General features: G+C 47.4%; 1 protein-coding gene across 2 annotated transcripts in view; it reads right to left on the reverse strand.

The window, feature by feature from the left end:
* CSF2RB (colony stimulating factor 2 receptor subunit beta) overlaps positions 1-15,755 on the reverse strand; it is a 125,541-nt gene that overhangs the window by 78,947 nt on the left and 30,839 nt on the right. For both annotated transcript variants that reach the window (XM_088456878.1, XM_088456877.1), the window contains exons 4-7: positions 8,882-9,011; positions 7,142-7,311; positions 2,948-3,096; positions 2,504-2,666 (exon numbers count right to left, since the gene is read on the reverse strand). In XM_088456878.1, coding sequence (XP_088313004.1) covers positions 2,504-2,666; positions 2,948-3,096; positions 7,142-7,311; positions 8,882-9,011 — 612 coding nt within the window. The remainder of the gene's footprint in view (positions 1-2,503; positions 2,667-2,947; positions 3,097-7,141; positions 7,312-8,881; positions 9,012-15,755) is intronic.

Consider the following 15,755-nt stretch of genomic DNA (forward strand, 5'->3'; position numbering starts at 1 on the left):
TTTTTTTTTTCTTGTTTGGCTTTTCATATACTGTATCTGAGAAAAAAAGACAAAATGTGGATACAGATTACACATTTCATGATGTGAGAGGGTGCTGTGCAGTGAGGGAAGAGAGGTGATGGGTGAGAATGCTGTGCAGTGAGGGGAGAGGAGTGATGGGTGAGGGTGCTGTGCAGAGAGGGGTGATGGGTGAGGGAGCGGTGCAGTGAAGGGAGAAGGGTGATGGGTGAAGGTGCTGTGCAGTGAGGGGAGAGGGGTGATGGGTGAGGGTGCTGTGCAGTGAGGGGAGAGGGGTGATGGGTGAGGGTGCTGTGCAGTGAGGGTAAAGGGGTGATGGGTGAGGGTGGTGTGCAGTGAGAGGAGAGGGGTGATGGGTGAGGCTGCTGTGCAGTGAGGGGTGATGGGTGAGGCTGCTGTGCAGTGAGGGGTGATGGGTGTGGGTTCTATGCAGTGAGGGGAGAAGGGTGATGGGTGAGGGAACGGTGCAGTGAGGGGAGAGGGGTGATGGGTGAGGGTGCTGTGCAGTGAGGGGAGAGGGGTGATGGGTGAGGGTGCTGTGCAGTGAGGGTAGAGGGGTGATGGGTGAGGGTGCTGTGCAGTGAGGGGTGATGGGTGAGGGTGCTGTGCAGTGAGGGGAGAGGGGTGATGGGTGTGGGTTCTATGCAGTGAGGGGAGAAGGGTGATGGGTGAGGGAGCGGTGCAGCGAGGGGAGAGGGGTGATGGGTGAGGGTGCTGTGCAGTGAGGGGAGAGGGGTGATGGAGCTGTGCAGTGAGGGGAGAGGGGTGATGGGTGAGGGTCCTGTACAGTGAGGGGAGAGGGGTGATGGGTGAGGGTGCTGTGCTGTGAGGGGAGAGGGGTAATGGGTGAGGGTGCTGTGCAGTGAGGGGAGAGGGGTGATGGAGCTGTGCAGTGAGGGGAGAGGGGTGATGGGTGAGGGTCCTGTACAGTGAGGGGAGAGGGGTGAGGGTGCTGTGCTGTGAGGGGAGAGGGGTAATGGGTGAAGGTGGTGTGCAGTGAGGGAAGAGGGGTGATGGGTGCTATACTGTGATCTGTGCTGTGCTGGGAGAGGGGTGCTGTGCAGTGAGGGGAGATGGGTGCTATGAGGAGAGAGCCTGGGGTGCTGTGCTGTGAGGGGACAATGTGCCCTATAGAATGTCAGACGCACTGCACTAATGATAGAAGATAGCAGGGGTCTCTCTGTAATGGCAGATGGCTGAAGAGGAGCCAGACACAAAGAGAGGAACATCAAGAATCTGAAAAGCAGTGCCTGGAGAAGACAGAAGCATAGAATTGAAAAAAAAAAGGTAGGTGTTTTATAATAAATAATTTTACACAAGAAAACAGATTCTGGGCTGGGGCTGGAGAGACATAAGGGGGAAATGAGGCTGCATGGAATGGGAGCACAGCACAACAGTGAAGGGGAGCACAGCACAGTGAACCCACATCAGTGACGCCACCTTCTGTGAGGCCACACTCCTTTCCAGGATCCCACATGGGGAGGCACCAGCAAAAATCTTGCCTAGGGCACTAATTTGGCTAGGGCCGGCTCTGCTCCCGCCTCATGGTAATGCGTCTAGCATGAACACTTTTTCCTGTACCCAGTTGCCCATGAACGATGTGCACAGTACCCAGTGAGATGTCCAGTTCGTCAGCTATATCACTAATTTGAATACGTCTGTTCTCCTTAATCAGACCTTTAATGTGGCACAAATTGTCATCTGTGGTGAACGTGTTTGGCCGGCAAAATCGCTGCTCATCTTGAATGTCTGTCCTGCCGTTATCAAATCTGTTAAGCCGCATAGACACTAGACAATTTATATGGACGATAACGATATCGTTCAACGATATATTGTTCATATCGTTCAGTGTGTATGCAGTGAACGACCAACATTGCGTGCTCCCATTAACGATGTCTTTTATCGTCCGTACATGCAGGCCAATCTGACGATATTATCAAGAATTGCCTGTTCAGAGATGTGGCAGGATGACTTCACTGAAAGATACCTTTAAAGATATCTTTCAGTGTGCACACCCAATATTGTTTGTCCTGCACTACAGAAAGTTCAAGGGAAATCTTTCACTAATATCGTTCATGCAGCACATCGTCTAGTGTGTATGAGCCTTTATATCAATCTGTGATATACACTGTTCAAAGTGAGTGGTCTATATGTGATTTCCTTATTTTGGATAGATGTTACATATTGTTGTAATCATTATTTTGCTTTATAAGGTATATATTTGCATACCAATATAAGGTGTCAAAATTAAAATATGTTTCATTTTTATTTCATCACCTTGGTCAAAAACCTACAAGGAGAGAAGTGGGAGTGATGATGACCCTCCACCGCCATTTAAAGATGGATGGTGAGTTTTCTTGATATTCACAGAACCATCAGAGCACACAGTGGCCCCTTGAGCCGAGCCAGGGGGTGTGCTGGTGGTGAAATATTTTCCTAGCTGACAAATCTGCTTATGTTATATTTATGTTCAAAAATACAGTACCTTGGGGAATTGTCCAGGCTGATTCCTTACTCCAAGGACTGCGGAACAGGTGATCTTCGTCCGGTACAGATCGCACTCTGAAAAGGTAGGTGCTCCCCGGGACAAATAACTGAGGGCTAAAGCTGACTTCTGTATTTCCCAAAACATTAAGTAAGACAGCATCCTATGGATAGAGATGACATGGAGACATCAGCTGTAAAATAAGATAGCTTCTTCACATAGCAAATGCAGTAGACATAACCATAGCCCTTCCCTGGATTGCAGAATTATGGCAATCCCATACCTGATATTACATACTGTAGGTAGTCTCTCATTTTCTCCACAGTCAGAAATCATATATGCTGAGGAAATGTTAAACTTAAAAGCCCATAATAACCTCAATCTGTTCCCTCAATGTAATAGCTCAGCTATGGGTGCGATGATAATATTTTGTTTTCACTGTACCTCCCATGTTTCCCAGTCCTTTCTGCAGTATGTGATTTGGTATAGCAGAGGTACAGTGGATGAAATGTAATCTGGCATTTTCCATTTTAGAATGATCCGGCCATTTCCAGATTTTTGGACCATTACATCTTTTGGCGATGGCATCCGTACTGCAGGAAAAGTTGGAGAGGAGACAAAATTTAGTAGTCGTTATCACTAGTGTCACTGTCAGTAAGTAGAAGTACTCATGTTGTGTTATCTCTCCATCATTTTCGCCTTTACTGGCTAATATACTGTATACATTAAAAACAGTGTCGGTCTGGAGCATGATGGTCCCACCAGGGGTATGCAGAGGTATGGGCCCATGCTTAAGGGGTGTGGCCAGCTACCATTTCATGGCCCTGCTCCACCAAGTAAATGACCCTCTAATAGAGTAATAATGCATTTATAGGGTGCATGGTCTGGAACCTGACCCATAGGGGCCCTCAGGCAGTGGGGCCGTCCAACCCTGGTTTTTCTTGATTAAGAGCCAAATTTATCAAACCAGGGTGACAAGTAGAGTTTCGGCAGAAGCTAGTTTGACACTGATTTCTACAAAAGAATATTACTCGGGCAGATGAGTGTGATACTCGCTGGCAGCAGTAAGAGGACTCTTACTGCTCATAACATCTGCTGTAATCTCAGCATTGTGTAGTGGGGATGGGGCCACAATGACGCACAATGACGCAATTGCGCAGTTCCTCGTTATCGTTCCATCGTTCATTTATATCGTGTAGTGGATATGCACCTTTAGTCTTTTCTCTCCATCAATAAAATGGGCATTACTGGGTGTCAACTGAGCTGCAACTGTGCATAAGTGCGGAAGAGAACCATCTCATGGGCGTGTAGCTAGAGTTACACCTCATTCTGAGTCATGCGTATGCCGAGCTGCCACCTATTTCAGTTGTATCTCTTAAGCTGGGTATACACTATACAATATATCATCCGATATATTGTTTATGGTGAATTGGAACGACCATCGTATAGTATGTACCCTGAAAACAACCCAATTTACCGTACAATGAATTGGGTGGTTGCATCTTCTCATCAGATGTGCTACACATCAGAAGGGACAATGCCACGGACCATGTTGCATAGTTTACATTAGACATGTAACAATATATATTGCACCATCATACAGTGGATCATACAGTGTGTATATATCAATACATCGCATTGCCTTGTCGCACCATCATTCAGGTGTGTACCCAGCTTTAAACCTAGCATGGGGTAGGGATGTAGGTATGAGACCAGAGGCAACGGAATCCTGGCAAGGGATTTAACATAGGTGTCGAAATACTGATGTCTATGTTAATCCCGATGCCGGAACGCAGAGGATGCCAGCCCGAACGTAGGTAAGTCTGAGGCGCACTTAGCGTTAGCTGCTTTAGGATTAGGGAGTCTAGCAGGGTTAGGTTTGGGGGGGTGAGATTAGGCCTAGGCACCCCTAGGAGGGAGGGTTAGGCACCCCCAGGGAGAGATTAGGGTCAGGCACCCCCCTGGGAGGGTTAGGTTTAGGGAGCGTTAAAAGGGGGTTAGGGTTAAACACCCCCTGGGGGAGGTTAGGGTTAGGCACTAGGGGTGAAGTTAGGGTTAGGCACCACTAAGGGAGGGTTAGAGGGGGTACCGGAGAGAGTTACGGAACTTACCTGCCCAAGTCGGGATCTTCATCCGTCGGGCATCTGCTGTCGGGGGTTTTGAACATGCGGCTAAGCAGGTAGATGTAAATGGCGATAATCAGTGGCGTCACAAAGCAGCACCTGCAGGCCGCACCAGGGTGTCACCCGCCGAGGGGTGACACCAAAGTGCGACTCCTCCTCAGTCTCAGGAGCCGGGTGCTGCACTGCAGCATTATGTGAGTGAGCTGGCACTGCACACATACTGGTCCCCGATGGCAGGCCACAACTCCGGGACCCCCGGAGTGACTAAAGCTGCTGTTTAGGCCACTCCTCCTACCTGCGAGGACATGTCCCCTTTTGCCGGCCTCGCGCACTACAATCATGTCCGTAGCGAGTGTCACCACAGGGAGGAACGCCACTTCCAATAATAGGGATTATGGCTGCACAGTAAACAGTAAAGCATCCTTAGACCATTCTTGTGTGGGGTTGCTTCTCAGCCAAGGAAGTGGGCTCACTCACAATTTTGTCTAAAAACACAGCCATGAATAAAGAATGGTACCAAAACATCCTCCAAGAACAACTTCTCCCAACCATCCAAGAACAGTTTGGTAACGTACAATGCCTTTTCCAGCATGACGGAGCACCTTGTCATAAGGCAACAGTGATAACTAAGTGGGTCAGGGGACAAAACATCTACATTTTGGGTCCATTGCCAGGAAACTCCCCAGCCTTTAATCCCATTGTGAACTTGTGGTCAATCCTCAAGAGGCGGATAGACAAACAAAAACCCACAAATGCTGACAAACTCCAAGCAATGATTAGGCAAGAATGGGCGGCCATCAGTCAGTATGTGGCACAGAAGTAGATTGACAGCATGCCAGGGAGAATTGCAGAGGTCTTGAAAAAGAAGGGTCAACACTGCAAATATTGACACTCTGCATAAACTTAATGTAATTGTCAATAAAAGCCTTTGGGCTCTATTTACTACAATCCGCATTGGTAATGCAGATTGTAGTGTGATATTACCGAGTGAATTCGCATTGCGAATTCAGGCAATATCACAGGGATTTACTACAAATCCCTTGCAGGGACAGAGCTTGCGATAAAGCTCTGTCCCTGCGAATCCCCTCCGGAGCCTTATCACGGTATTTTCGCAAAAAATACCGTGATTAAGTGCCCGCGCATGCGCCGACCGGTCGCCGCTGCTACCCCCCCTCCGGCACTAAGCCCCGCCCCCCGGTGCTAAGCCCCGCCCCCGCGATTGCGGACCCCCCGCGACCCCCCCTCCCTTACTTACACTTACCTGCATGCTCCAGGCCTCCGGTGATGGTCTCCATTCCTCCGGTCAGGTGATCTCCCATACTGCACTGGGGCCCAATCACCTGATGACCGGGCCGCAGTGCACTGTGGGAGACCAGCTGACCGGAGGGGAGACATCGCCGGAGGCCCGATCACCGGTCCCTGGAGTCAGGTAAGTAATTTTTTTTTTTTACTATTTTTTTTTTGTTTTTTTTACAGTAATCAGCTTGCGGTCTGTTTAGACCACACAGCTGATTACTGGGACCGACTCCTGGCTCTGCTCTCCCCGTTAGAGCAGGGCAGGAGGCCGGTAACCGGGGGAGACCCTGGATAACGCCACCTCCAGGTGGCGTTATTATCACAGGGCTTTCCCCGGTATTTTTTTCACATTTATTTTTAGTAACTCTGGTCGGATCACATTCCCCATTACAGTTATGGGAAATGCGATCTGCTTTACTAAAAATAAGTGATACTTAGGGGTTGGAGTAAGATTTTATGAATTCTACTCCAATTGCCCTATAGTAACTATAGGTGATACTAAAATAATGTGAAAAGGGTGTGAAAACACCCTTTTTCACATTATTTTAGTAAAAATAATGTTGATAAATAGACCCCTCTGACACTTATGAAATGCTTGTAATGTTACTTCAGTATACCATAGTAACATCTGACAAAGAGGTCTAATAACACTGAAGCAGCAAACTTTGTGAAAACCAATACTTGTGTCATTCTCAAAACTTTTGGCCATGGCTGTAGTACTCAGATTATATGCCTGTGTCTGCATGGGTCCTTGTATGTTTGCATACGTACTGTATGCAATTAGCACTGCAGTGGGCATGTATTTTAAAAATGTGCATGTGAATCTAAGGGGTTTTTAGAAGTGGAGATGTTGTCCATAGCAACCAATCGGATTCTACTTAACATTTATCTAACATCTTATAGAAGATAATAGCTAGAATCTGTGTACTGTGTACGCTCATTCTAATCGGAATTTACAACCACATTACAAAATCTAGTCCTTACTACTTAGGCACCCCTTACTATTGGCACACAAGGCAACCTCTTAGGTTCACTAATGGTAGCGCCAAACCTGGCTGCATTGCGAAAGTAAATACAATCTCTAATTTAGGTATCTATTTATGAATGATATTAGTATGTGTTTTATAAGTAAATTTGTATTTTAGGATTTAGGACATTTAAGGGAACATATCAGGAACCTGTACTTTGCTTAATAGCTGTTTGATTTCTGGTCTCTTACCCTTAGAGGCTGGAATGATGTGAGCCTCAGTATGTACAGATCGTTCTGGCAGGAATGTGTATTCGGTACTCATTGCACTGATGAACTGTTCATTAATGCGGCAGGTCATGTAACGCTCCCCATCTTGTTGGGTGTTAGAGTGGTCAAGGTCACAGTGTTCTCTGTTCCTGCTGTTGTTTGTAACAGAGAAACCAAGGTTATTACACAAATTGACATGTTGTACATAGCGCCCCTCTGTTTATTTAAGCCACATATTCTAATTGTTTTACCTTTCATTCTGCAGTACAGTATCTAAATTCCAGTAATCTTAATATGTAAATAAAAAGGTAGCATAGTGTTCTGCAACATCAGACAGCAGGGAAAACAGGGTATAAATAAAACAGGGACATACAGGCGTGCCATGATCTTCTGAAGTGCTGCCCCCTTTCACCTGATGTTGGCACGAGATGCATTTAAGAAACACTTGTTAATGCACACATCTCTTTAACTTCTTAAAACCACTATACTTGACTGTTATTTTGTCTAACTAGTATTGCTGGGTATTCCAGTAAACTAAGGGCCTGATTCAGTAGATTCCCATGGTCGGGAGTCTGCGCACCAGACCCATACTGTGCATGTGCTGTATGGGTCCTGCGTGATCGCACGCAGAGCGGCAGCACACTGTCAGTGACTGACAATCTGCTGCCATTTGTGGGAGGGAGGGGGCGACAATGGCCTCAGTTTCTCGAAACTGAGGCATGTCACCGCAGTTGGGGGGGAGGGAAGAGGCCAGGATCTCCGTCGGCTGACAGAGATTTCCTGGCCTCTATGTTTTAACTGCGGTAGCCAGTTTGCGTGACCAGTGATTCGTGGACATCAGTGGAAACTGGAAAGCGAGTCAGAAGATACAGAATGGCCGATAAGTCTACTGACCGATCTGTCATCCTAGTGTGCACCCAGTGTAAAGCTGCCTGGTACACACTAGGCCGATCACTTGGCAGATCAGGTAAACACTCCTATTAACAAAGCAATTAACAGATCAGTGTGTACCCCTCTATTTCTAGGTCAGTGTGTACATTCTTCAATGGTTTGGGAGGTCAAGCATTGTAAATATCAAACTGGTTATGAGATGCAACCTCCCAATCCGACCTAGTGTAGGATTGTTTTAAGCAGTTTATCAGCTAACGTTCCTGTATACATACTTATACAATTATGGGGCTGATCAGCTGATACTGGGTGATTGGCCCTATAACTGTATAGGTGTGTACCTAGTTTGACACTTTCCTTGCGGCCAATTATAATATGCCAAATTAAATGCTGCACACTTTAAAATAAGGATCAGTATAAGGTGCCTTATGTTATATGTAGACCCATTCTTGATCTCCATTTTAGCATATGTACAGTAGACCATTATGTGGTTCCTAGTTTAATATGCCAATGCTTATCCAGTATCCAGCTTAATTGGTGGACAAATATCTGATGTCAAATTAAAATACATTACTGTTTCCTGTCATGAAGTTAATTTTCTCAGCCACCTTTGTCACAGCAGTACAGAAGCATATTAGAACTGGCTGTTAGCAGCTTTATAGAGAGGGAAGGGTGGCGGCAAGCACTACAGGATCTATCACAAGCTGTACCATGAAGAGTAGGTGACAAGCAGAAGATGTAATATCTGCCATATTGCACACCTCATGAGAGAAGCGACCCTATCCATATTACTGGGTTTCACAGTTTTAAATTTGTATCATTATGCAAAGATACCTGCCCCGAAGGTCCCAATGGTAAAGGCTCATGGGGAGTAGTTTATGAGCTTCCCTGTTTTCATTCCATTGACATGTCCAGTGTGTATTGAAGTTATTCATACAGGTAAGGGAGTCTAGAAGTGTAGAACCTGAAACAGTAAAACAAGCAAATCTATAAATAAGAGGCAGAACATCTATTTTCAGTCTCCACAAAAGTGTACCAGACATGTAAAGGTTCAATAAGTAGAACTAGATCATCATCAAAGCCATGCACCAATGGACAGACAATTAAAGGAGCAAGTAAATAAAACAAAATGAAACAAATAATATCTATATACATGAACATACAAGTCATATGAGAACAGCATCATCACAGGATGTGTGTAAATTCTCAGAGCAGTTGTACTAATACAGTAAAGAGTATGTGCAAATCAAACAAAATCATGGAATGATGATCATACAGTTAGGGAAGATGTCACAAGCCGCCACGCTGCCAATGCTGTGTGGGGTGAACGCCGGACAAGCGTACGCTGAAGTCTCCTCCTTCCTCCTGTTTGGATCAGTGGTTAGCAGCATATTGTTGCAGTTCCAGTCTTGGTTGCTGCTGAGCCCCTGCACTATTACTGCCTGTCTGTGTTTACTATCAGGTGCACACTGATTGATTCTCCTGTCTGAATACAGGCCAGGTGCTCAATAATTTGTCATTAGGGAAACTTGCTCTGGTTGGGCCCTGTTCCTGTTATATTCCAGCCAGCCCTTCTACTCCTTGCCGGTGATAGAGTTTCTCGTACTTCCGGTTGTTCCAGTCTCCTGTTTTCCAGTCGAGTTCCAGAGACAGTCTACTGTGTTTATCTACTGCCATTTGTTCCAGTCTGCATTCCACCTGCTCGTGCTGCTTGTGTCATCTAGGCGGCACAGTGCGCTTTCACCACCTGAAGCGCCAGTCTGTGTCCAGCGCCAGTGTCAACCCGGCGTCAACTCAGCGGTCCAAGTGCGCACTCCAGCGCACCGTCGCCAGTGTCATCCCAGCGATGCTGGTAGCGGCTCAGTATCCCCAATGCGCAATCCAGTGCACCGTCGCCAGTGTCATCCTGGCGGCACTGGTAGTTATTCAGCATCCTCCTGCCAAGTCGTTCTGCCCTCAAGACAACAACCAGCCCAGAGGCTGCTACCGGCCCAAAGGCCACATCACAACTCATAGGCCCACAGGCCTCAACAAGCCTAGAGGCTGCTACCGGCCCAAAGGCTGCATCACTACTTTCAGGCCCTCAGGCCTCAACCAGCCTGGAGGCTGCTACCAGCCCAAAGGCCAGATCTCAACTCATAGGCCAACAGGCCTCAACCAGCCCAGAAGCTGCTACTGGCCCAAAGGCCGCATCACTACTTTCAGGCGCTCAGGCCTCAACTAGCCCAGAGGCTGCTATCAGCCCAAAGGCCGCATCTCAACTCATAGGCCCTCAGGCCTCAAACAGCCAAGAGGCTGCAACAGGCCCCAGAGGCCACATTACTATAATACGGCTGCATCTTGCCAAGATATTCCAGCCCTCAAGGCTGTGCAGGACTTTTTCCCAATAGTGACTCTGAGCCCTTAACAGAAGATGAAGATGGAGACAGGATGATTTGATGGGACAGGTGCTGATAGGATGAGTGCTAGCAGATGTAACAGGTTTTGAGTGACCAGTTGAAGGAATGGAGGTTGGGGGAAAGCCTGGTCAGGCAGGGAGTTTCACAGGTGGGGAGCAACATGGGAAATGTCTTGGGTGCAAGAGAGTGAGGTGGGTACCAGAGGGAGAAGAATAGAAAGGTCAAGAAAGAATATATCTCAAGACAAGGGCAGATAACTATAGGGGCGAGATCAGGTGAGAACTTTGAAGGTGAGCATAAGGAACTTAAACTGGACCCTGGTGGAGATGGGGAGAGAGACAGCAGTGGGGAAGGCCAGGATGCAAGAGGCTGCAACAATCTATGCCTTAGATGATGAATGCGTTGGTCAGGGTTTTATGTCAAGAAGGGGTGTATTTTGACAATGTTGCAAAGGAGAGAATGTCAGAATCAGATGAGGGATTGTATGTGTGGGGTTGAATTTGGAGTCAAGGCAGCAGGGATGAGCAACAAGATAGTGTGAGATCAGGGCAATCCAGAAAGCACAGCGCTCAAAATTCAAACATAGGAATTAACTGAATGAACATGATTTAATAACAATAACATTCATAAGAACTAGGGATGAGCGGGTTCGGTTCCCTGAGAACCGAACCCACCCGAACTTCGGGGATCCGGGGCGATCCGAGCCCAAGCTCGGATCTCCCTGTCTGCCCCGGATCCCTCTCCCGAGGCAAAACCTCGAGATCTGCTGTCGGATCTCAAGGTTTTGCCTCGAGCGGCCATTTAAAAAAAAATGCCTTTGCCTTTAATGGGCAAAGTGCTGATTGGCTGACAGAGCCGTCTGTCACGGCTCTCAGCCAATCAGCATTATGGTGCTCATTTGCATGTAGCACGGACTCGTGAAATTCCGTGCTACATGCATCTGTGTGATTGACAGTGACACAGAGCACAGATGGGTCAGTGAGACCCGTCTGTGCTGCTGTGTATTTCAATGACACAGATGCACGCACGGACCAGGAGATCCGTGCTACTTGCATCTGTGTCATTGACACAGAGCACTAACGGGTCCGTGAGACCCGTCTGTGCTGCTGTGGTAAATAAAAAAAAAAAAACCTGTGTAAAAAGAGAAAAAAATGGCGTCCTCCCCCCCAAAAAAAGAGCAACCAGCCCCGGGCATTAGTGACCCAGTGCTGGGTGTGCTTAAATACAGGGGACAAACGACATAGGGGTCCCCTGTACTTAAACACAACCAGCACCGGGCTAGTCAGAACCAGAGCTGGTTGCCAAAATACGGGGGACAAACGACGTAGGGGTCCCCCGTATTCTGCGCAACCAGCTCTGGGCTCTGATCCGGTCCTGGTTCTGGAAATACAGGGGAAAAAAATGAGTAGGGTTCCCCTGTATGTTCCAGAACCAGCACTGGACTTTTTCTAGCGGGGGGCTGATGCCACAGCCAGGGGAGCCCTTTCACCGGGCCCCCCAGCCGCAGCATCAGCCCTGACCGCTAGTCAGCCCAGGCCGGGGATCCCTGGAGAGCTGGGGACCCCCCCAATAAAGGGGTCACCCTCTCCAGGGCACCCCAGGCCCAGGCTGATAGCCCGGGGCTATCCCCGCCACCCCTGGTGGCGGTGGGTGGCGGGTTGATTGTGTGGTGTGGTGTAAATAAAGAATATCAAACATTGTCTTTACAAGTAGAACTGCAAGTCCCAGCAAGCCTGCCCCGCATGCTGGTACTTGGAGAACCACAAGTACCAGCATGCAGGGCATTAAGGGCCCACTAGTACCTGTAGTTCACCTGTAAAAAAATGTTTAAAAAAAACACAGGACACACACACCGTGACAGTATAAGTTTATTAAACATACATACACACACACACACACATGTACACATACTCACCTATGTAACCTGTAGCATCGGTCCACTTGTCCGGTAAAGTATCCATAGGGGACCTGTGAAAAAAAACATACTCACCATCTCCTATGCGAGGTTCTGTCCTCTTCGTTCCAAAGTAGGCATCCCCGGACTTGGCAAAAAAAAAAACGAAAACGCGATCCACGAACTTAGTACCGTTCTATAGAACGGTACTTCCCGAATGAGAGCTTAGCGGCGGGGTATCACCATGGAAACCCCGCTGCTAAGCGTTCATTGGCTGAGAGAGGCCATCTCCCGTCTCTCTCAGCCAATGAACGGCTCCCTCCATTGTAGTCAATGCTGGGAGCCGCAAGGTTATTAAAGTTTACCCTGCGGTTCCCACCATTGACTACAATGGAGGGAGCCGTTCATTGGCTGAGAGACGGGAGATGACCTCTCTCAGCCAATGAACGCTTAGCAGCGGGGTTTCCATGGTGATACCCCGCCGCTAAGCTCTCATTCGGGAAGTACCGTTCTATAGAACGGTACTAAGTTCGTGGATCGCGTTTTCGTTTTTTTTTTTTGCCAAGTCCGGGGATGCCTACTTTGGAACGAAGAGGACAGAACCTCGCATAGGAGATGGTGAGTATGTTTTTTTTCACAGGTCCCCTAGGGATACTTTACCGGACAAGTGGACCGATGCTACAGGGTTACATAGGTGAGTATGTGTACATGTGTGTGTGTGTATGTATGTTTAATAAACTTATACTGTCACGGTGTGTGTGTCCTGTGTTTTTTTAAAAAAAATTTTTACAGGTGAACTACAGGTACTAGTGGGCCCTTAATGCCCTGCATGCTGGTACTTGTGGTTCTCCAAGTACCAGCATGCGGGGCAGGCTAGCTGGGACTTGCAGTTCTACTTGTAAAGACAATGTTTGATATTCTTTATTTACACCACACCACACAATCAACCCGCCACCCACCGCCACCAGGGGTGGCGGGGATAGCCCCGGGCTATCAGCCTGGGCCTGGGGTGCCCTGGAGAGGGTGACCCCTTTATTGGGGGGGTCCCCAGCTCTCCAGGGATCCCCGGCCTGGGCTGACTAGCGGTCAGGGTTGATGCTGCGGCTGGGGGGCCCGGTGAAAGGGCTCCCCTGGCTGTGGCATCAGCCCCCCGCTAGAAAAAGTCCAGTGCTGGTTCTGGAACATACAGGGGAACCCTACTCATTTTTTGTCCCCTATATTTCCAGAACCAGGACCGGATCAGAGCCCAGAGCTGGTTGCGCAGAATACAGGGGACCCCTACGTCGTTTGTCCCCCGTATTTTGGCAACCAGCGCTGGTTCTGACTAGCCCGGTGCTGGTTGTGCTTAAGTACAGGGGACCCCTACGTCGTTTGTCCCCTGTATTTAAGCACACCCAGCACTGGGTTACTAATGCCCGGGGCTGGTTGCTCTTTTTTGGGGGGGTGCACGCCATTTTTTTCTTTTTTTACACAGGTTTTTTTTTTTTTTTTTACCACAGCAGCACAGACGGGTCTCACGGACCTGTCATTGCTCTGTGCCAATCACACAGATGCATGTAGCACGGATCTCCCGGGTTCGTGCTACATGCAAATGGGCACCATAACGCTGATTGGCTTCCTGTCTGCCACTGCAGTGCCACTCCTAGATGGGCCACGTGTTTGTGCCGCCCCCTTGTGTCGCTTAGCATAGTCATCCAGCTTCCTCGGTACAACCTTTTGGCCTAAAAACAATATTGTGAGGTGTGAGGTGTTCAGAATAGAGTGGAAATGAGTGGAAATTAATGTTATTGGGGTTATTAATAGCGTAGGAACAAAAAAAGGCCCATTTATGTGATTTTAGCGGGGTTTTTTTATTTTTTAAGAAAAAATCCAGATCCAAAACACAAAACCCAGAACCCAAAACACGGAAGGGTGGTTTTGGCAAAACCAATCCAGATCCAAAACACGAAGAAAGATCCAGATCCAAAACCAAAACACAAAACACGAAAAGTGTCCGGTGCACACCCCTAATAAGAACAAATAAAAATACACACAAATATGGAAATGAGCTGTATCAATATGATGATAAGCAGATGCAGAATAAAAAAGTGAGTTCAGATCAAAAATCACCCAATCCACAGGGACAAATATGATATCCAGATGGTAAATAATGATTCAGGAAACATATATCCAGAGAAAGTTCTTTGCTGTAAAGAAATAAGTGGTGCTTATTTTGAAAGTGTCCAGCAGGAAATTATATTTACCAGTTGCAGTGTCTTACTACATGGGGAGCAGACTGACAGACCTGTTGAGAGACAGCACTATGACTTCATAAGACAGATACTAGCGGACTGGACCTGTGCCATAGGGGATGATTTCCACTGCAAAAGCTGTGCTGGCGCTGCTAAAGGACCCCACAATATTGTTTGGACACTGCAACCGGTAAATATAATTTCCTGAGGAAGCTGGATAACACTATACCCAGTGAAACGCGTTGAGCGATATATGCTCTTTCTGGACCTAAATTATCCGTGGACATTTATGATTTGGACTTTGGACCTCTCCCCCTGGCTTATTGGCAGAAACCACGGACATCCGGAGGCTTTACAAGAAATCCATTCATGTGCAACTAAACGCTGCTAAGGGACTGTATTATCCTTAGAAATGGTGGAAACACATCAACCTTGCTCTGTGCAAATTATGCTGCCAAAGGGACTGTGTGATATCCTTGACACCTGGATCCGGTAACAAATCTTGATGCCACTAGGGGAATGTATAGTCCGTATGAAAGTATATAGAGTCCAAGCCTGATAAAGGTCCTAAATGAATTATGAGCTATTAAGGTCCCAGAAAATGTCTATTCATTTATATTGATGTTAGTGTGACATTGGATACATTTGTATCAACTATTGGTGATTTTACTATGTTAATAAATGTTTAAATACCTTTTATTTAAAACCATCCGCTATTTATTGATCTGATTATTAGTTTGTAGCGCTGGTAACTGTTTTATATAAATATTACTTGAGCATTTTTGAAAATGGTGTATCTGTTTGACATGCCATGCTTGGGGATTGGTTGGTTGGGGGCGGAGGGCGGTGAAACGAGCTGCCTCTTCTAGGACTAAAGTGAAAGTGGAGTTATAGTGTCACAATCGTAGGATTTAGATTTAGAGTTCCCAGACTGGGCCTTGGACCTGTATTACTTGGCGCAGACGCTCGCTGGAGGAGACTTGGCTTGATAAAGTTTCTCCGCATGAGAGGGTGCAGCGAACTGATAAGGAGTTTGAGTAATGCAGAAGTAGCATGGTAGCTTGGAAGCCACTTGGAACGGCTGGATAGCAGTGGGTAGACGTTGGTAGCCGGGTTGCTACGTGGAGCGGCTGGATAGCCATGGGTAGACGTTGGTAGCTGGGTGGATACGTGGAGCGGCTGGA

Source organism: Taudactylus pleione, unplaced genomic scaffold (genome assembly GCF_031769625.1).
Source record: "Taudactylus pleione unplaced genomic scaffold, aTauple2 ptg000726l, whole genome shotgun sequence".
Taxonomy (NCBI): domain Eukaryota; kingdom Metazoa; phylum Chordata; class Amphibia; order Anura; family Myobatrachidae; genus Taudactylus; species Taudactylus pleione.